Here is a 22,933-nt window from a genome sequence, read left to right as displayed (position 1 = left end):
GGTAAGTAAATTCTTATTTTTAGGGGGCGGTGCGGCCCACAGACGCTACTATAGAGAGCGCCTGTGGCCGGCGACGTCACTGTTAGGGGCGTGCCCAGCACATCCGTTGGTGCTGGGCTTCCCCCAGCCCTCTCCCAATATATATATATAGGTAAGTAGTAAAAGTTGTGGATGTACAGATGTGTCTACATACATCTTTGCTGCAGTTGCGCCAAACAGCTCCTCTATGTGCCAGGTCCTCTGAGACTTTGCTAGCTTTTGGGCGTCTATTCTGCTGAAAATGTCTTAGTCACAACGTGATGCGACTAGGATGCACTGTGCTGATTAATTTGTGTGATCATGTCTCTGAATCTACATATGAAGTGCTACGATGCAGCAGTTGTGGCTTTTTACCATGTGAAGTTCCTTTTGTGCTATGTATACAGACTCAGTCGCACACCGATATGGGTCACATGTCAAATTAATAAGCTCAGACTCCTGGTGTTTCCTAGTGTCGTCGTCTAAGTTGCATTTTTGACAAACAAAGATGTACGATGCTAGCGGAGTAGCACGAGCGGTTGTCTCGCTCTCCTCAGGCATTTCCTGCCGTGTGGCATATCGAGGCTAGATGTATGAGGACACATCCGTAGCTCGAAGTATTCACCGGCTTCCACTTGGTGGCTTGCTGAACCCCAGCTTTTTTCATTGACCATTTGGTGCTTGATCTGTGAAATAAATGACAATTACATTTTGGGTGATACAGCTATAATGTTGCACTGAGTGCCTGACAACCCAATAATGCTTTACAGTTGCATACTACCTACAGTATACCAGCCCTATGGCTTTATGGTGCTCTGAACCTCACTCATGACTTCTAAATTATTCCTGCGTTATTCTCAGATATTCTATAACTGGTTATAAAATTACAAATTGGTTTCTTTAATGTAATGTGTTGATTTTACCTTTGTTACGAAGAATAAAAGGAAAACTAAGTTACAGGGTCACCCATGTGTCCCCTCAATGATCGGGTAGAATAATTGCCTGCAATACAGCATTACTATACAGGTGGCCGGGAAGCAGCATGTCATGTAAGCAGGCACTCCCGCGTTCAGTGGTTTAGGGATGTATGCTTTGAATACATTTTATGGAATTAACTGCTTTTTTTTCTTTTTTTTTTCTGTGCTTCCTACCAATCAAGTAATGGTTGTCTCCTGGTAGGTGGCACACAAGTTGGGGAAAGGGGGAAATTGCTGTATATGAAAATGATAACCTCTGGAGTGCTGTGATTAAACCTGTACATGACCATTTTAAACACACCGATTGGTAATCGATCTTTTTATCTCATGCATTGCCTGTTGACAGTTTAATCTAAAAATAAATTTTTAGGTGATATTAGTTTTTAACAAACTGGAAAATTTACGTTTTCAGTGCTATTTGAATAACTTACCTCCAGAAAGATGGATACCCTTAGGCATATTAGACTAGCACTCCAGTCCTGTGCTGCTACTTGTTCTCATCACCTTTTTCACCTGTGATGCACACAGAAGAGGGACATTAGAAATGCCACCACTAGATCGTTAAAATCAATTTTCTCCTTCATCCAATAGGGGACACTGGAGGATTATTACAGTGGGGGTATAGATGGTGGACAAGTGGAGCTGGCACTTTAAATTCAATTGTGACTTGCTCCTACCCACTATGCCCCCCTACAGACCAGTTTGAAAAATGTGCCCGAGGGAGCCGGTCCTCTCTCTGGACTTCTCCAGAGTTTTCTCTATTTTCAAGCTGAGGCCTACTGCCCCTGTCTGTCTGCAACGTAGGAACTGCCGGTGGGACTTTGGCACGGTCTTGTGGGAGCTGACTGTGATCACATAGCTGCGTCTTCACCGACGCCATTACAGGAGCGTTGTGAACGCTGGGGCAGTGGGCTCACTAAGTGCGCTGCAGAATCCAGAAAGCTTAAAGCGGTGATTGGGTATTGTTGATACCGGGGGTATAGAGGGGAAGAGTGTTTAGAGTCACTGCAAGAGTTAAATCTTTAGTACAAGAAACGCCTGTAGTTTGTACTGAGTTGTAACTGTCAGTATAGAGCGGATGTTACTGGTCTCTCGCCTGTTCTTCCCCCTCTATATTATTTTTCCTCTGTTTCTAACACAGGCCTCTACTGCAACTGTATTTATTTGTTTATTTGCTGACAATAACTGGCAGAGGCACTTCTTAAGGCTTCACAGAAGCTATATGCTTGTAAGAAGTGCTCTGCAAAATTCACACAACAAAATGAGGGTTCATTATATTGTGATAACTGTGAAGCAACTCCCCCAGCAGAAAATCTTGCAACTCTGCAGGATCCCACTCCACCATGGCTGGTTCAGTTGTACGGGGTCATGGCAGATCTGTCAGTGGAACTGGCTGCTTCCCGTAAAGATAGAGAAGCATCTAGAGCTCTGGATTCTCTGACCAAACCAGAGTGGGCACACTGTTTAGCCAAGTCAGAGGAGTTGCGCAAGTCTATGGGGACATATAAATCCCCCACCTCCTTTTCTACACATGCAGTCTCCAAAAAGTCCGTTACCAGCGGTTTTACAGTCGCCTCAGACATTGAAGATATGCCTCCTTTAGAGGAGGGAGAGGTTCCCCAGGACTCGGATACGGATTTAATTCTGAATTACGCGGATATTGAATAAGAGCTTAAATGCTCTCATACAGTGCCAGATCTGTCTCCTCCGTAGCCTTCCTTTTTTGCAAAGACCTCCTTTCCTATTTCCGTGGAAATAGATGATCACTTTGCACTAGCATGGAAGCATCCTAAAAGGAAATTTCCAGTTACATGTAGACTGTTACTGTCCTATCCTTTCCCAGAGGAAAATATGGTTAAGTGGGAGAAACCTCCTCTGGTAGATCCCTCCCTATCTAGATTGTCAAAAAAGACTCCTTACCAGTAGCTAGCGCAACCACATTAAAGGAACAAGCCGACCGCAGGTTAGAAAATACCTTAAAGTCTATTTACTCAGCAGCAGGGGTACTTCTTCGCCCTACTCTGGTTGGTATGTGGGTTAACAAGACGATAGAAGCCCGGGCAGAACAATTGGTAATGGGTTTACAGTCTGGTCTCCCTACAGATGAATTGATTACTCTGGCTGAACATATCAGAGTCTGCTGTATATTTGGGAGAAGCATCCAAGGACGCCGGAACCATCAGATCCAGGATATCGGCCTTGTCTATTTCAGCACGCCGTGTGCTCTGGTTTAGGCAATGGCAAACTGATGCAGACTTTAAGAAGGTGGTAGAAGCAATACCGTTTAATGGCGAGATCCTGTATGGTCAGGAACTGGACACTGTAATTTCTAAGGCCACGGGAGTTAAGTAGACATATCTTCCTTCTGCAGCTCCTCCTCCCAGGAAGGCTTTTTCTGGACTGTCTTTCCGATCCTTTCGGGTTCCGTCAAAGTTCAGAGGACGTGCAAGAGGAGGAGCCACATCTTTCAGAGGTGGCAGAGGATGTGGTCGTGCTACAGCTGCCTTACCGCCAGACCCTAAACCCGCCACTAAGCCCATCGCGTGACTGGCTCCCCTCCCTCCCGGGGATCCCAGATGGGAGCTCGTTTGCTAAATTTTGGACAGATTTGGTCGGAAACCTGCACAGACGCCTGGGTAAGAGATTACACAGGGGGACAAACCCGAGTTTCAGTTAAACCCTCCTCCAAGATATTTTACAGCAGGTTTACCAGTTTCACAAGAGCGTCTGGATTCTCTTCTCTTGGCAATACGGAAACTCCAGAAGAAGGGTGTCATGGTTCCAGTGCCATTCCACCAGCAACAACAGGGATTTTATTCCAGTCTGTTCGTGGTGCCGAAGCCGGACGGCTCGGTGAGACCCATTCTGAATTTGAAGTGTCTCAATCCTTTTTTGAGAATATTCAGATTCCAGATGGCGTCCCTGCGCTCGGTCATAAATGGTCTAGAAGCAGGGGACTTTGTCAATAGACATCAGGGATGCCTACCTCCATATACCGATTTGGCCGCCCCATTAGAGATTTTTCTGATTTGCGGTAAGATTTACATTTTCAATTTCAAGCCTTGCCTTTCGGTCTTTCTTCAGCACTTCGAGTTTTCACAAAGGTGAATGCAGTGATGATGCGCGATTGTGCTCTCAAGGGGTGAACATTGTCCCCTACTTACACGATCTTCTCCTAAAGGCCCAGTCGGAGGAGAAGTTGTTAGATGATAACAGCCCGGGATTTTCTCAGGAGACACGAATGGAACATAAATGTCCAGGAGTCTCGGTTGCAACAGACACAGCAAATTAAATTCTTTGGGATGATCATGGACAGTGTGCTTCAGAAGATATTTCTCCCTCAGGACAAGATTCAGTCCATTCAAGAGTTGGTTTGGTTGGTCTTACAACATTGCAGAGTTTTAATTCATCTTTGCCTTCATCTTCTGGGGAAGATGGTTGCAGCGTTCGAAGCGGTACAGTACGGGAGGTTCCACTCCAGGCTGTCCCAACTAGATCTCCTTTCCAAATGGTCAGGTCTGCATCTTTTTATGCATAAGATGGTTCAGCTAAGCCCCAGGACGCGTCTGTCATTGCTTTGGTGGCTGAAGACAACAAATCTGTCAAAAGGCAGGGACTTTGCACTCACAGATTGGGTGCTTCTCACAACGTATGCCAGCGGCGACTCTAGATTGCCAATTCCAGGGACTCTGGACTTTCCAAGAACAGACTCTACGTATCAATATTCTGGAACTTCAGGCTGTATACAACATTTCTACTGTCGGCCAGTCATCTCCAAGGATGGGCAATATGTGTGCAAACAGACAACGCCATGGCAGTGGCATATATAAATCGCTAAGGGGGAACCCGCAGCAGAGCTGCTATGAAGGTCATCAAGATCCTACTGTGGGCAGAGTCGTATACAGTAGCAATAGTGGCGGTGTTCTTACCAGGGGTGGAGAACTGGGATGCCGATTTACCCAAGTCGTCAGGATATACATCCAGGCGAATGGGAGCTACGTCTGCAGGTTTTTCAGCAAGTGGTTCGCCGATGGGGACTCCTGCAGATGGATCTCATGCTGTCCAGAAGGAACCACAAACTTCCTCTGTATTGCTCTCGCACCAGAGATGCGGAGGCGGTCGACGCATTGACGATCCGTTGGACTTTCCAATTCGTGTCCCTTTTTCTCAGTTTCCCCTATTACCGCACCTCCTCAAGAGAATCAAACGGGAGGCCATCTAAGTTCTCCTCGTGGCTCCGGACTGGCCTCGAAGAACTACAGCAGTTTACTTCAGTTGCTTATAGATGGCTCGTGGCTACTACCTCTGAGACAGGATTTACTATTACAATGTCCTTTCATTTATCTGGACTTACAGTGGCTACGTTTGACTGCGTGGTTGTTGAGAGGGAACTTTTAAGACAAAATGGCATCCCAACACCAGTAATTCCTATTATGAGTGCTCGAAAGGAAGTCACTTCCAGACACTATTAGCGCATCTGGAGGTCATACATCTTATGGTGTGAGCAGCGTCAATTCTCAACTACTTCCTTTAGGTTGGCCAGGCTTTTGCCTTTACTCCAGGTTGGCATCTCAGCGGGTTTGAGCCTAGGGTCACTAAAGGTTCAAGTCTCTGCCCTTTCCATTTTTTCCAAAGAAAATTGGCTTTACTGCCTGAGGTACAGACTTTTCTTCAGGGGGCTATACGCCCTAAGCCCCATCCCTCCCTCCCTCCCTGTTGGCTCTGGACTCGGAGAGTCTGAGTTAGGAGCTCTCTCGTGCCGTCCTCCATATTTGATCTTCCATGAGGACAGAGCGGAACTCCGCACTCAGGTCCTCCTTTTTTTTTTCTTTTCTTTTTTTAATCAGCCTATTGTAGTTCCAGTACCCTCAGGCGACCTGCCCTCTTCATTATCCCTGGACGTTGTTCGGGCCCTGTAGATGTATATAGAGCGAACAGCTGACTGATGCTCTTTTTGTTCTCTATGATGCAGACAGGCCTGGATGGCAGGCCTCAAAGCAGACATTAGCATGTTGAATCAGATTTACTATTAGACAGGCGTATCTCGCAGCCTTGCTGCCTCCACCTACTTCAGTGTCCGCCCATTCAACTAGGTCAGTTGGCTCTACCTGGGCGGTTCCTAGAGGAGTTTCTTTGACGCAGTTGTGTAGAACGGCAACTTTTTATCAAGTTCTACAAGTTTGATACTTTTGTGGCTTCGGCTTCTCAGTTTGGCTGAGCGGTACTACAGGACTCTCGGCTCTTTCCCACCCGTAATGGGAGCTTTGGGATGCCCCACTGTAATAATCCTCCAGTGTCCCCTGTGAAATCGGAGAAATGGATTTACAGTTAAGTACCAAAATCCCATTTTCTTCAGCCTTGCATCACTCGGTCATCCCTCCTAGACCTTTGTCTTAAGCTGGCAAAATACAAAAATGTTTATAGTTGGTTTAAGCAGTTATGTTTAGGTGGATATTACATTAGCCAGCTAAAATCCCCTCAGTGCGGGGAAAGTCTGTTCAATTAAATAACCTTTTTTCCCTGCTCTTAAAAATTGGGGGTACATATGTGGGAACCCACTGATTTTGCATAAACTGCAGAATCAGTGGGCTCCACCTTTGCGTGATCCACCAATGTTGCAGGTTTCTTGCAGATTTACAGACCAAAATCGTGGTTTCACGTGCAGGGTTATCCCCGCTAGATGTATTGTTCCGGAGCGGCAATTAGCTGCGGGGTTATTGAATATACCTTTACACATATTAAAAGTCCTGCAGCTTAATTCATGTTTTAGATTTCCAAAAAAGTTCTACGTTGCTTCTACTAATCAGACTAAGCTCATGGTATGTGTTAATTTTCTTACAATTTCCGATGAAAGATGTGTAAATTGTCCAGAGCAAAGGCTTTTAGAACAGTCTGCCTTCCGCAGTAGTGCCACTCTCCACTAGACTTTGTCCCTGGCTCATGTCCCGGTTTCTGGTATAATAAATGTGGTTCCCCCCCCCCCCACACACACACACACACACACACACACACATTATTTGTTATTATTAATTATTATTAATAATAATATTTATTAATTTTATATTATTAATTATAGTGTGTATGTATGTATATGTATGTATATATGTGTATATATATATATATATATATATATATATATATATATATATATATATATATATATATATATATTAATTGTAATGTCTTAAGACTTGATACACACAGCAACTAAGCTCACTTTTTTGACAGCTTTCTTGAGACAGCTGTAAGGCCTTATAGCTGTGACTGAGCAAGGAAGGCTGCGTGTGGGGTTTTTTTAATTGGAGGTTGTACTAATTTAAAATATTACACTAACAATTTTGTAACGGAAAAAGGAATTGTTAATCTTACATTTTGCAGCACATTTTTAATGGTATCTGAGGTGTTACTGACTTCATGTTAGGCTCCCGTTTAGCAACGCAGAGAGGCATCACTTATTCCATTGGTTTCTTTTAGGCAGCTGTGTAGTCAGTTTGAAATGTGAAAATGTTGAAATGTAGCTTTTTCTCATCAGACAAGTATGTTTTGGAAGTTCGACCTGCATTCTTCATCTCACATAGACACCCTCTTAGAAAGAGATGAGGTGACCCTAAAGGAACTGATGGATGAGGAGGATATACTGCAAGAATGCAAGGCTCAGAATCGTAAGCTTGTGGAGTTTTTATTAAAATCTGAATGCTTGGAAGATTTAGTGACTTTCATCACAGAGGAACCACCTCAAGATATGGATGAGAAGATTCGTTACAAGTAAGAGCGGTAAATTTGTGATATCCTAATTTTGTTTAGATAGACTGATATGTACAAAATCCATATTGATGCTTTTTGAAGTAAAGAAATGTTTTAAAGTAAACTAGAACAGGTGATACAAGCAGGTGCTATACAAACCTTCCTCTTAACTAGGGGGAAATTCAAATGTTTATTTGGGGGCCCATCAGAGAAATTAAATTGTTGCTCTAATTGTGCACCGATTACTTTTTAAGCACCCGAAAGCACTGGGTTTAGCTGCACAAAGCAGCTAAATCAGGCTAAAATAATGACCACAACACACAGTATCATTTGGGCGCTCAAATGGTACACTTTGCCACATTTCTGCATGCCACCTAAAGAACAAGCAGCAGTTTCGGCGGTAATCACACCACAGTGGCAGAACAATTGAGTAGCTGCTGTTGGGTGCCTAAAAAAAATAATAATTAAATCACCCCCTAAATAACTTGGTTATGTAATAGTTTTATATTTGAAATAACTTGTTTTCTCTAACGTCCTAGTGGATGCTGGGGACTCAGTAAGGACCATGGGGATAGACTGGCTCCGCAGGAGCCATGGGCACTTTAAGAATTTAGGTTCTGGTGTGCACTGGCTCCTCCCTCTATGCCCCTCCTCCAGACCTCAGTTTGATACTGTGCCCAGACGAGCTGGGTGCTTTTCAGTGAGCTCTCCTGAGTTTGCTGAGAGAAAGTATTTTGTTAGGTTTTTTATTTTCAGGGAACTCTGCTGGCAACAGACTCCCTGCATCGTGGGACTGAGGGGAGAGAAGCAGCCCTACTCTCTGAAGCTAGGTCCTGCTGCTTAGGCTACTGGACACCATTAGCTCCAGAGGGATCGTACGCAGGATCTCACCCTCGCCGTCCGATCCCAGAGCCGCGCCGCCGTCTCCCTCGCAGAGCCGGAAGACAGAAGCCGGGTGAGTATGAGAAGCAAAGAAGACTTCACAGGCGGCAGAAGACTCCGTTCTTCACTGAGGTAACGCACAGCATTGCAGCTGTGCGCCATTGCTCCCACACACCTCACATACTCCGGTCACTGTAAGGGTGCAGGGCGCAGGGGGGGGCGCCCTGGCCAGCATTTGGGACCTCTTTTGGCAAAAGTTAAACATATATACAGCTGGGCACTGTATATATGTATGAGCCCCCGCCAAAAATTGTATATTTAAGCGGGACAGAAGCCCGCCGCCGAGGGGGGCGGAGCTTCTTCCTCAGCACTCACCAGCGCCATTTTTTCTCCACAGCTCCGCTGAGAGGAAGCTCCCCAGGCTCTCCCCTGCAGATACACGGTAGAAGAGGGTAAAAAGAGAGGGGGGGCACATAATTAGGCGCAAAAAACAATATATAAACAGCAGCTACTGGGTTAACATTAAGTTACTGTGTTATTCCTGGGTTGATAGCGCTGGGGTGTGTGCTGGCATACTCTCTCTCTGTCTCTCCTAAGGGCCTTGTGGGGGAACTGTCTTCAAAAAGGGCATTCCCTGTGTGTGTGTGGTGTGTCGGTACGCTTGTGTCGACATGTCTGATGAGGAAGGCTATGTGGAAGCAGAGCGGGAGCAAATGAATGTGGTGTCTCCGCCGACACCTGATTGGATGGATATGTGGAAGGTTTTAAATGATAATGTTAATTCCTTGCATAAAAGGTTAGAAAAAGCTGAAGCCTCAGGACAGTCAGGGTCCCAACCCGTGCCTGATCCTATGTCGCAGAGGCCGTCGGGGTCTCAGAAGCGCCCACTATCCCAAATTGTTGACACAGATACCGACATGGATTCTGACTCCAGTGTCGATTACGATGATGCAAGGTTACAGCCAAAATTGGCCAAATCCATCCGTTGTATGATTATAGCAATTAAGGATGTGTTGCACATCACAGAGGAAACCCCAGTCCCTAACGAGGGTACATATGTATGGGGAAAAGAAACCGGAGGTTACCTTTCCCCCCTCACACGAGCTAAATGAGTTATGTGAAAAGGCTTGGGAATCTCCAGATAAAAAACTGCAGATTTCCAAACGAATGCTTATGGCGTATCCTTTCCCGCCAATGGACAGGTTACGCTGGGAATCCTCCCCTAGGGTGGACAAGGCTTCAACACGCTTATCCAAGAAGGGTAGCCCTGCCGTCACAGGATACGGCTACCCTCAAAGATACTGCGGATCGCAAACAGGAGGTTACCCTGAAGTCCATTTATACACATTCAGGTACCTTACTGAGGCCGGCGATCGCGTCGTCCTGGGTGTGTAGTGCTGTAGCAGCATGGACAGATACCGTGTCTGAGGAAATTGATACCTTAGACAAGGATACTATATTGTTGACCTTTGGGCATATTAAAGACGCTGTCCTATATATGAGAGATGCTCAGAGACCTTAGTCTACTGGGTTCTAGAATAAATGCTATGTCAATTTCTGCCAGAAGGGTCCTGTGGACTCAGCAATGGACAGGTGATGCCGACTCAAAAAGGCATATGGAGGTTTTACCTTACAAGGGTGAGTATTTGTTTGGGGAGGGTCTCTCGGACCTGGTCTCCACAGCTACTGCTGGAAAGTCAAATTTTTTGCCATGTTTCCTCACAGCCTAAGAGGGCACCGTATTATCAAATGCAGTCCTTTCGATCACAGATAAACAAGAAAGTCCGAGGTGCGTCCTTTCTTGCCAGAGGCAGGGTCAGAGGAAAGAAGCTGCACAACACAGCTAGTTCCCAGGAACAGAAGTCCTCCCCGGCCTCTACAAAATCCACCGCATGACGCTGGGGCTCCACAGGCGGAGCTAGGCCCGGTGGGGGCACGTCTTCGAAATTTCAGCCACAAGTGGGTTCACTCCCAGTTGGATCCTTGGGCAATAGATATTGTGTCTCAGGGATACAAGCTGGAATTCGAGGAGATGCCCTCTCACCGATACCTCAAATCGGCCCTACCATCTTCCCCCCACGAGAGGGAAATAGTGTTAACTGCAATTCACAAATTGTATCTTCAACAGCTGGTGGTCAAGGTTCCCCTCCTTCAACAAGGAAGGGATTATTATTCGACCATGTTTGTAGTCCCGAAACCGGACGGTTCGGTCAGACCCATATTGAATTTAAAATCCCTGAACACATACCTGAAAAGGTTCAAGTTCAAGATGGAATCGCTGAGAGCGGTCATCGCAAGCCTGGAAGGGGGGGATTTTATGGTGTCTCTGGACGTAAAGGATGCATACCTTCATGTCCCCATTTATCCACCTCATCAGGCGTACCTCAGATTTGTGGTACAGGATTGTCATTACCAATTTCAGACGTTGCCGTTTGGTCTCTCCACGGCACCGAGAATATTTACCAAGGTAATGGCGGAAATGATGGTACTCCTGCGGAAGCAAGGAGTCGCAATTATCCCATACTTGGACGATATCCTCATAAAAGCGAGATCAAGAGAGCAGTTGCTGATCAGCGTAGCACTTTCTATGGAAGTGTTACGGCAACACGGCTGGATCCTAAATATTCCAAAGTTGCAGTTGGTTCCTACGACTCGTCTGCCTTTCCTGGGCATGATTCTAGACACAGACCAGAAAAGGGTTGATCTCCCGATGGAGAAAGCTCAGGAACTCATGACACTGGTCAGGAACCTATTAAAACCAAAACAGGTGTCAGTGCATCACTGCACTCGTGTCCTGGGAAAGATAGTGGCATCATACGAGGCCATTCCCTTCGGCAGGTTCCATGCGAGGACTTTTCAATGGGACTTACTGGACAAGTGGTCCGGATCACATCTTCAGATGCATCGGTTAATCACCCTATCCCCCAGGGCCAGGGTGTCACTCCTGTGGTGGCTGCAGAGCGCTCACCTTCTCGAAGGCCGCAGATTCGGCATTCAGGACTGGGTCCTGGTGACCACGGACGCTAGCCTCTGAGGTTGGGATGCAGTCACACAGGGAAGAAATTTCCAAGGTCTGTGGTCAAGTCAAGAGACTTGCCTTCACATCAACATCCTGGAACTAAGGGCCATATACAACGCCCTACGTCAAGCGGAGACCCTGCTTCGCGACCAACCGGTTCTGATTCAGTCAGACAACATCACCGCAGTGGCTCATGTAAACCGCCAGGGCGGCACAAGGAGCAGAGTGGCGATGGCGGAAGCCACCAGAATACTTCGCTGGGCGGAGAATCACGTTAGCGCACTGTCAGCAGTGTTCATCCCGGGAGTGGACAACTGGGAAGCAGACTTCCTCAGCAGACATGACCTCCACCCGGGAGAGTGGGGACTTCATCAGGAAGTCTTCGCACAGATTACAAGTCGGTGGGAACTGCCACAGGTGGACATGATGGCATCCCGCCCCAACAAAAAGCTACAGAGGTATTGCGCCATGTCAAGAGACCCTCAGGCGATAGCTGTGGACGCCCTGGTGACACCGTGGGTGTTCCAGTCGGTCTATGTATTTCCTCTTCTTCCTCTCATACCCAAGGTGCTGAGGATAATAAGAAAAAGAGGAGTGAGAACAATACTCATTGTTCCAGATTGGCCACGAAGGACTTGGTATCCAGATCTGCAAGGAATGCTCACAGAGGACCCGTGGCCTCTTCCTAGAAGACAGGACTTGTTGCAACAGGGGCCCTGTCTGTTCCAAGACTTACCGCGGCTGCGTTTGACGGCATGGCGGTTGAACGCCGGATCCTAGCAGAGAGAGGCATTCCGGATGAGGTCATTCCTACGCTGATAAAGGCTAGTAAGGACGTGACAGCTCAACATTATCACTGGTATATGGCGAAAATATGTTGCTTGATGTGAGGCCAGGAATGCTCCTACAGAGGAATTCCAGCTGGGCCGTTTCCTTCACTTCCTACAGTCCGGAGTGAATTTGGGCCTAAAATTGGGTTCCATTAAGGTCCAGTTTTCGGCCCTATCCATTTTCTTTCAAAAGGAGTTGGCTTCTCTACCTGAAGTTCAGACGTTTGTAAAGGGAGTGCTGCATATTCAGCCCCCTTTTGTGCCTCCAGTGGCACCTTGGGATCTTAACATGGTGTTGAGTTTCCTGAAATCTCACTGGTTTGAACCACTCAAAACTGTGGAGTTGAAATATCTCACGTGGAAGGTGGTCATGCTATTAGCCTTGGCTTCGGCTAGGCGTGTGTCAGAGTTGGCGGCTTTGTCGCATAAAAGCCCCTATCTGGTTTTCCATGCGGATAGAGCAGAATTGCGGATCCGTCCACAATTTCTGCCGAAAGTGGTTTCATCCTTTCATATAAACCAACCTATTGTGGTGCCTGTGTCTACTACTGACTTGGAGGATTCCGCGTTACTTGATGTGGTCAGGGCTTTGAAGGTTTATGTAGCCAGAACGGCTAGGGTCAGGAAAACAGTCTTTGTTTATCCTGTATGCTTCTGATAAAGCTGAATATTTATCTTACTTAAAACCCTCTAAAAGGTGAAAGAACACAGTACGCTATTGGCGTATGGTATACCGTAAGGGTACGCACGTTGCGTAACAATCGCTTAGCCGTAGTCGAGACGCTCGGGCGCCACGTTCGCTTACGGCCAAGAGATCACAGGCAGGCACGCTATAGGCTGCCGACTAACGTAATGATACGCTATTAGCGTAGCGGACGCTCGGGACCACGAGGAGATCACCAGCGGCGCAGACGCTCACAGTATTAAACCTTTATAACTATACCATAAACGATGTATTTATGCAATAAACCTTGGTGCAGTGATAGGGTGTAAATGTAACACAGTGTAACCTTATTTACACTAAAGCTGTTTGAGCGATAGAGACGCTCCTATTACCCACTGCAATATAATGAACACACACACAATACCGGTCTAAGGGTCTAACGCCTTTTAAGGAAATGAATGAATGTTCAAAAAGAATAATACAATACAAGTCATACACTACCAATATAACATAGACTACCTAACCAGATAACTACACATGAAATACAATAGCAGTATAATAACACTTAAGAGAAAGAGAGAGAGAGAGGAGAAGAGAGAGAGATATATGGCTCACAATAACAAGAAAGACAATATGATTGCGGAGAAAACTTACGCTCAAGGGAAACAATCGCATGCGCCTCTGGATATCCAGCTCCCGATTATCAGCAATGAGAACCGTTGAAGAGAATAGAGAGCTGGCCCAGATCGGCTTGTCCTTTTATACCCTACACATAATACAGTACAATGGTCCCTATATTCTTATTGTTCATTGGACACAGGAATTCGTCTTCGCATTATAACAAAAGGTCATAGGTTGATTCATACAGGTGGGCTGTGACTATTTCCAACTGCTCAGGTGGGTGGGAAACTAGGTTTCCCGCCGCATGGATAATAAAGTGCAAATAATAGTAAATGTCCATAAACTTCTTATGTCCATAACTATTCGCACGAGCGAGTAATCCGCTTCAAACCAACACCGGAATATTGCTAATGAAATACTCTTCCGATGGATACTAAACACCACTGTATAACCCTTGTCTGACCCTTCGTATCAAACAAAGAGGGATCTCTTTGTCTATGAACATGCTACATTAACTAAACTTTCAGATTCTATCAAAGGGACCATAATCTACAAAATACGTTATATAGTTAAAATATGTTACGAACGAGTCGCCCGCCAGACGCACATAAACTCTACCGTAAATGCGCACACCGTGCGCCTGCGGGTGCACGCAACAGCGAGTATGCGCACGCACGGGAGAGCATGCACTCGCAGCGGGGACACGCATGAGGTGCAAATATGGCAGTGTGCATCATGATATTTTTCTGACTTTGACACTTCCAACAAGCTTGGTGCTCCTGCTTCAAAGCAAACTATTGCTCGCTGGATCTGTAACACGATTCAGCAGGCTCATTCTGCGGCTGGATTGCCCCTGCCAAAATCAGTTAAGGCCCATTCCACTAGGAAGGTGGGCTCTTCTTGGGCGGCTGCCCGAGGGGTCTCGGCATTACAGCTTTGCCGAGCGGCTTCTTGGTCAGGTTCAAACACTTTTGCAAAGTTCTACAAGTTTGATACCCTGGCTGAGGAGGACCTTGTGTTTGCTCAATCGGTGCTGCAGAGTCATCCGCACTCTCCTGTCCGTTTGGGAGCTTTGGTATAATCCCCTTTGTCCTTACGGAGTCCCCAGCATCCACTAGGACGTTAGAGAAAATAAGATTTTACTTACCGGTAAATCTATTTCTCGTAGTCCGTAGTGGATGCTGGGCGCCCGTCCCAATTGCGGACTTCTTCTGCAATACTAGTATATAGTTATTGCTTCAATAAGGATTAAGTCATGGTTGCATCAGGGTTTGACCTGATGCTCTGTTATTTGTCATACTGTTAACTGGTTATCTCAAGTTATACGGTGTGATTGGTGTGGCTGGTATGAATCTTGCCCTGGATTACCAAAATCCTTTCCTTGTACCGTCAGCTTTTCTGGGCAGTTTCTCTAACTGAGGTCTGGAGATGGGGCATAGAGGGAGGAGCCAGTGCACACCAGAACCTAAATTCTTTCTTAAAGTGCCCATGTCTCCTGCGGAGCCTGTCTATCCCCATGGTCCTTACGGAGTCCCCAGCATCCACTACGGACTACGAGAAATAGATTTACCGGTAAGTAAAATCTTATTTATGCGTGACTAAATAAGGGGGACTTAAATTCAGTAACTACATTTTAAACGCTGAGGTCTGGTGATTCCCCGTCTTGTATCACTCTGGGGCATTGCAGAAAAATGGATCTGATTTTCTTTACAGGTTTCTGTTTGTGGGCCCCAGACTGAGTGGCAGAATGAATGATACAGCAAGATAAATGAGCTATGCTTTAGGGGTGGTCTTCTGTTTGCCGGCGGTCGGGCTCCCGGCGCTCAGTATACCGGCGCCGGGAGCCCGACAGCCGGCATACCGACACTTATTTTCCCTCGTGGGGGTCCACGACCCCCATAGAGGGAGAATAAAATAGTGTGGCGCGCGTAGCGCGCCACCGTGCCCGTAGCGTGGCGAGCGCAGCGAGCCCGCAAGGGGCTCATTTGCGCTCGCCAAGCTGTCGGTAAGCCGGCGGTCGGGCGCCGGGATGCTGGTCGCCGGGAGCCCGACCGCCGGCCAGCCGTAGTGAACCCATGCTTTAGCACTTCAGTCTGTTTTGTTTGCCATATCTGTGCATGAACTCTAGTCTGTAGCTTCTAATGCAAATAAGCTCTTGTGATAATGTAGCTGAAGTATGCTAGTAGGTCTCATGGTAATCTGACTCATTGGAAGCATGGTCTTTGGGGTGGAAGGCAATTCAGCTTATTTTCCAGCTACGTACATTACAAAAAGGTAAATTTAGCAGATATAAGATTTGCAGTGCCCCTGCTCAACCTTTTACAGAGCTGCTCTGCACACACCACGCTGGATTGAGTTCCCCACTGTGTTTTGTCGGAACCAGAACTGGGCCAGTATAGCTATGTGTAGACAGTGAATAGGTGCATGTCTAATAACTTGCACCAAATTGTCTTTCTCTGACGTCCTAGTGGATGCTGGGACTCCGTCAGGACCATGGGGAATAGCGGCTCCGCAGGAGACAGGGCACAAAAGTAAAAGCTTTAGGATCAGGTGGTGTGCACTGGCTCCTCCCCCTATGACCCCCCTCCAAGCCTCAGTTAGGTTTTTGTGCCCGGCCGAGAAGGGTGCAATCTAGGTGGCTCTCATAAAGAGCTGCTTAGAGTAAAAGTTTTGATAGTTTTCTTATTTTCAGTGAGTCCTGCTGGCAACAGGCTCACTGCAACGAGGGACTTAGGGAAGAAGTGAACTCACCTGCGTGCAGGATGGATTTGCTTCTAAGGCTACTGGACACTAGCTCCAGAGGGACGATCACAGGTACAGCCTGGATGGGTCACCGGAGCCGCGCCGCCGCCCCCCTTGCAGATGCCGAAGTAAGAAGAGGTCCAGAAACCGGCGGCTGAAGGCTTTTCAGTCTTCATGAGGTAGCGCACAGCACTGCAGCTGTGCGCCATTGCTCTCAGCACACTTCACACCAACGGTCACTGAGGGTGCAGGGCGCTGGGGGGGGCGCCCTGGGCAGCAATGTTAATACCTTTTCTGGCTAAAAAGAATACATCACATATAGTCCCTGAGGCTATATGGATGTATTTCACCCCTGCCAGGTCTCAGAAAAACCGGGAGAAGAGCCCGCCGGAATAGGGGGCGGGGCCTATCTCCTCAGCACACAGCGCCATTTTCCCTCACAGAACTGCTGGTGGGAAGGCTCCCAGGCTCTCCCCTGCACTGCACTACAGAAACAGGGTTAAAACAGAGAGGGGGGGCACTTATTTGGCGATATGATTATATATTAAGATGCTATAAGGGAAAACACTTATATAAAGGTTGTCCCTGTATAATTATAGCGTTTTGGTGTGTGCTGGCAAACTCTCCCTCTGTCTCCCCAAAGGGCTAGTGGGGTCCTGTCCTCTATCAGAGCATTCCCTGTGTGTGTGCTGTGTCGGTACGTGTGTGTCGACATGTATGAGGACGATGTTGGTGAGGAGGCGGAGCAATTGCCTGTAATGGTGATGTCACTCTCTAGGGAGTCGACACCGGAATGGATGGCTTATTTAAGGAATTACGTGATAATGTCAACACGCTTCAAGGTCGGTTGACGACATGAGACGGCCGGCAAACAAATTAGTACCTGTCCAGGCGTCTCAAACACCGTCAGGGGCTTTAAAACGCCCATTTACCTCAGTCGGTCGACATAGACACGGACACTGACTCCAGTGTCGACGGTGAAGAAACAAACGTATTTTCCTGTAGGGCCACACGTTACATGTTAAGGGCAATGAAGGAGGTGTTACATATTTCTGATACTACAAGTACCACAAAAAAGGGTATTATGTGGGTGTGAAAAAACTACATGTAGTTTTTCCTGAATCAGATAAATTAAATGAAGTGTGTGATGATGCGTGGGTTTCCCCCGATAGAAAATTATTGGCGGTATACCCTTTCCCGCCAGAAGTTAGGGCGCGTTAGGAAACACCCCTTAGGGTGGATAAGGCGCTCACACGCTTATCAAAACAAGTGGCGTTACCGTCTCCAGATACGGCCGCCCTCAAGGAGCCAGCTGATAGGAGGCTGGAAAATATCCTAAAAAGTATATACACACATACTGGTGTTATACTGCGACCAGCTATCGCCTCAGCCTGGATGTGCAGCACTGGGGTGGCTTGGTCGGATTCCCTGACTGAAAATATTGATACCCTTGACAGGGACAGTATTTTATTGACTATAGAGCACAGAGAGATATTTGCACTCTGGCATCAAGAGTAAGTGCGATGTCCATATCTGCCAGAAGATGTTTATAGACACGACAGTGGTCAGGTGATGCAGATTCCAAACGGCACATGGAAGTATTGCCGTATAAAGGGGAGGAGTTATTTGGGGTCGGTCCATCGGACCTGGTGGCCACGGCAACAGCTGGAAAATCCACCTTTTTTTACCCTAGGTCACATCTCAGCAGAAAAAGACACCGTCTTTTCAGCCTCAGTCCTTTCGTCCCCATAAGGGCAAGCGGGCAAAAGGCCAGTCATATCTGCCCAGGGATAGAGGAAAGGGAAGAAGACTGCAGCAGGCAGCCCATTCCCAGGAACAGAAGCCTTCCACCGCTTCTGCCAAGTCCTCAGCATGACGCTGGGGCCGTACAGGACCCCTGGATCCTACAAGTAGTATCCCAGGGGTACAGATTGGAAATTCGAGACGTCTCCCCCTCGCAGGTTCCTGAAGTCTGCTTTACCAACGTCTCCCTCCGACAGGGAGGCAGTATTGGAAACAATTCACAAGCTGTATTCCCAGCAGGTGATAATCAAAGTACTCCTCCTACAACAAGGAAAGGGGTATTATTCCACATTATATTGTGGTACTGAAGCCAGACGGCTCGGTGAGACCTATTCTAAATCTGAAATATTTGAACACTTACATACAAAGGTTCAAATCAAGATGGAGTCACTCAGAGCAGTGATAGCGAACCAGGAAGAAGGGGACTATATGGTGTCCCGGGACATCAGGGATGCTTCCTCCATGTCCCAATTTGCCCTTCTCACCAAGGGTACATCAGGTTCGTGGTACAGAACTGTCACTATCGGTTTCAGACGATGCCGGTTGGATTGTCCACGGCACCCCGGGTCTTTACCAAGGTAATGGCCGAAATTATGATTCTTCTTCAAAGAAAATGGACGATATCCTGATAAGGGCAAGGTCCAGAGAACAGTTGGAGGTCGGAGTAGCACTATCTCAAGTAATTCTACGACAGCATGGGTGGATTCTAAATATTCCAAAACCGCAGCTGTTTCCGACGACAATTTGCTGTTCCTAGGGTTGATTCTGGACACAGTCCAGAAAAGGGTGTTTCTCCCGGAGAAGAAAGCAAGGGAGTTATCCGAGCTAGTCAGGAACCTCCTAAAACCAGGAAAAGTGTCAGTGCATCATTGCACAAGGGTCCTGGGAAAAATGGTGGCTTCTTACGAAGCGATTCCATTCGGCAGATTTCACGCAAGAACTTTTCAGTGGGATCTGCTGGAAAAATGGTCCGGATCGCATCTTCAGATGCATCAGCGGATAACCCTGTCTCCAAGGACAAGGTTGTTTCTTCTGCGGTGGCTGCAGAGTGCTCATCTACTAAAGGGCCGCAGATTCGGCATTCAGGACTGGGTCCTGGTGACCACGGATGCCAGCCGGAGAGGCTGGGGAGCAGTCACACAGGGAAAAAATTTCCAGGGAGTGTGATCAAGTCTGGAGACTTCTCTCCACATAAAACAATGCTCTAAGCTTAGCAAGACCTCTGCTTCAAGGTCAGCCGGTATTGATCCAGTGGGACAACATCACGGCAGTCGCCCACGTAAACAGACAGGGCGGCACAAGAAGCAGGAGGGAAATGGCAGAAACTGCAAAGATTCTTCGCTGGGCGGAAAATCATGGGATAGCACTGTCAGCAGTGTTCATTCCGGGAGTGGACAACTGGGAAGCAGACTTCCTCAGCAGGCACGACCTCCACCCGGGAGAGTGGGGACTTCATCGGGAAGTCTTCCACATGATTGTGAACCGTTGGGAAAGACCAAAGGTGGACATGATGGAGTCCCGCCTGAACAAAAAACTGGACAGGTATTGCGCCAGGTCAAGAGACCCTCAGGCAATAGCTGTGGACGTTCTGGTAACACAGTGGGTGTACCAGTCGGTGTATGTGTTCCCTCCTCTGCTTCTCATACCCAAGGTACTGAGAATTATAAGACGTAGAGGAGTAAGAACTATACTCGTGGCTCCGGATTGGCCAAGAAGGACTTGGTACCCGGAACTTCAAGAAATGCTCACAGAGGACTCATGGCCTCTGCCGCTAAGAAGGGACTTGCTTCAGCAAGTACCATGTCTGTTCCAAGACTTACCGCGGCTGCGTTTGACGGCATGGCGGTGGAACGCCGGATCCTAAGGGAAAAAGGCATTCCGGAAGAGGTCATTCCTACCCTGGTCAAAGCCAGGAAGGAGGTGACCGCACAACATTATCACCACATGTGGCGAAAATATGTTGCGTGGTGTGAGGCCAGGAAGGCCCCACGAAGAAATTTCAACTCGGTCGATTCCTGCATTTCCTGCAAACAGGAGTGTCTATGGGCCTCAAATTGGGGTCCATTAAGGTTCAAATTTCGGCCCTGTCTATTTTCTTCCAGAAAGAATTGGCTTCACTTCCTGAAGTCCAGAAGTTTGTCAAGGGAGTACTGCATATACAACCCCCTTTTGTGCCTCCAGTGGCACTGTGGGATCTCAACGTAGTTCTGGGATTCCTCAAATCACATTTTAAACCGCTCAAATCTGTGGATTTGAAATATCTCACATGAAAAGTGACCATGCGGTTGGCCCTGGCCTCGGCCAGGCGAGTGTCAGAATTGGTGGCTTTGTCTCACAAAAGCCCATATCTGATTGTCCATTCGGACAGGGCAGAGCTGCGGACTCGTCCCCAGTTTCTCCCTAAGGTGGTGTCAGCGTTTCACCTGAACCAGTTTATTGTGGTACCTGCGGCTATTAGGGACTTGGAGGACTCCAAGTTGCTAGATGTTGTCAGGGCCCTGAAAATATAGGTTCCAGGACGGCTGGAGTCAGGAAAACTGACTTGCTGTTATCCTGTATGCACCCAACAAACTGGGTGCTCTTGCTTCTAAGCAGACAAGTGCTAGTTGGATGTGTAGTACAATTCAGCTTGCACATTCTGTGGCAGGCCTGCCACAGCCAAAATATGTAAATGCCCATTTCACAAGGAAGGTGGGCTCATCTTGGGCGGCTGCCCGAGGGGTCTCGGCTTTACAACTTTGCCGAGCTGCTACTTGGTCAGGAGCAAACACGTTTGCAAAATTCTACAAATTTGATAACCTGGCTGAGGAGGACCTGGAGTTCTCTCATTCGGTGCTGCAGTCATCCGCACTCTCCCGCCCGTTTGGGAGCTTTGGTATAATCCCCATGGTCCTGACGGAGTCCCAGCATCCACTAGGACGTCAGAGAAAATAAGAATTTACTTACCGATAATTCTATTTCTCGTAGTCCGTAGTGGATGCTGGGCGCCCATCCCAAGTGCGGATTGTCTGCAATACTTGTACATAGTTATTGTTACAAAAATCGGGTTATTATTGTTGTGAGCCATCTTTTCAGAGGCTCCGCTGTTATCATACTGTTAACTGGGTTCAGATCACAGGTTGTACAGTGTGATTGGTGTGGCTGGTATGAGTCTTACCCGGGATTCAAAATCCTTCCTTATTGTGTACGCTCGTCCGGGCACAGTATCCTAACTGAGGCTTGGAGGGGGGTCATAGGGGGAGGAGCCAGTGCACACCACCTGATCCTAAAGCTTTTACTTTTGTGCCCTGTCTCCTGCGGAGCCGCTATTCCCCATGGTCCTGACGGAGTCCCAGCATCCACTACGGACTACGAGAAATAGAATTATCGGTAAGTAAATTCTTATTATTTTCTCTTACGTCCTAGAGGATGCTGGGGTCCATATTAGTACCATGGGGTATAGACTGGTCCACCAGGAGCCATTGGCACTTGAAGAGTTTAACAGTGTGGGCTGGCTTCTCCCTCTATGCCCTTCCTACCAGACTCAGTTTAGAAAATGTGCCTGGAGGAGCCGGTCACAGCTAGGGGAGCTCTACAGAGCTTCTTTAGAAAAGTTGTACAAGCAAACATGTCTACAGACTCTGTCTCATATACTGCAGATGATTTATCTTCTCAGGAAGATCCCATGTAATCAGGATTGCACTGTTGTAGCACAGATCCCAGCTAGAGAACTGGAGTGGTTAACCTCTCTTAGGGAGGCTATTTCTCAGATTTCTGAAAGGGTTGCAAGGACTGAGCATGCTACTCGGTATTGCAGTACTCTATGGCAGTATGGTCCGATACTGCTCCCTCGGGGGCCCCCTGTGGTACATTCTCACAAAGGTGCTCTTGACCAGATTATGCAGGATGACACAGATACCGATTCTGACACAGCAGGCGGTGATGGGGATGTGTCAAGGGGGACGGCATCACTTGCTAAGGGGGTGCAGTTGATTAAGGCCATGCGGGATGTGTTACATATTTCTGACACACCTCCCTGAGCAGGATGAGGAGGCCTTTTTCACAGACTGTGAGAAAGCCCCTCTCACCTTCCCGGTATCTAAGGAATTAAATGCTATATTTGAAAAAGCCTTGGAAAACCCAGAGTAAAAAAATTCCAGATCCCTAAAAGGGTTCTGGTTGCTTTTCCCTTCACGGAAAATGAGAGAAAAAAATGTGAGTCTCCGCCCCTAGTTGACGCCTCTGTCTCTAGACTGTCAAAACAGGTGGTCTTACCAGTCCCGGGATCTACCGTGTTGAAAGACCCGGCAGATCGCACAGTGGATGCTATGCTCAAATCCATATACACTGCTTCAAGGGCTATACTGCGGCCTACTATTGCCTGTGCATGGATTTCAAAAGCTATAGCAAAGTGGTCAATCGCTCTGTAGGAGGACTTGACTACGATGGATAAAGGTGACGTTGATTTATTTTTATGTAACCTACTGGATTCTGCAGGGTTCCTGGTAGAATCCATGAAGGATCTGGGTTCCATGGCTGCGGTGGGATCTCCATGTCTGTCTCGGCTCGCAGGGGTCTCTGGCTACGCCAATGGGCTGCGGACGCAGAATCCAGGAAAAGTGTGGAGAGCCTACCCTATACAGGTCAGGCTCTG

General features: G+C 47.5%; 1 protein-coding gene across 11 annotated transcripts in view; it reads left to right on the top strand.

Annotated features, from left to right (window-relative positions):
* PPP6R3 (protein phosphatase 6 regulatory subunit 3) overlaps nt 1-22,933 on the top strand; it is a 318,072-nt gene that overhangs the window by 61,771 nt on the left and 233,368 nt on the right. For 10 of the 11 annotated variants that reach the window (XM_063944360.1, XM_063944362.1, XM_063944364.1 and 7 more), the window contains one exon: nt 7,528-7,760. In XM_063944360.1, the coding sequence (XP_063800430.1) occupies nt 7,528-7,760 (233 nt within the window). Of the gene's footprint in view, nt 1-1,181; nt 1,194-7,527; nt 7,761-22,933 lie in introns of those variants that run through there. The other variant, XM_063944365.1, reaches the window with a different exon arrangement.

This window comes from Pseudophryne corroboree, chromosome 11, assembly GCF_028390025.1.
Source record: "Pseudophryne corroboree isolate aPseCor3 chromosome 11, aPseCor3.hap2, whole genome shotgun sequence".
NCBI lineage: Eukaryota > Metazoa > Chordata > Amphibia > Anura > Myobatrachidae > Pseudophryne > Pseudophryne corroboree.
The sequence above is the reverse complement of the archived record's forward strand: the minus strand, read 5'-3'. Positions and strand labels throughout refer to the sequence as shown.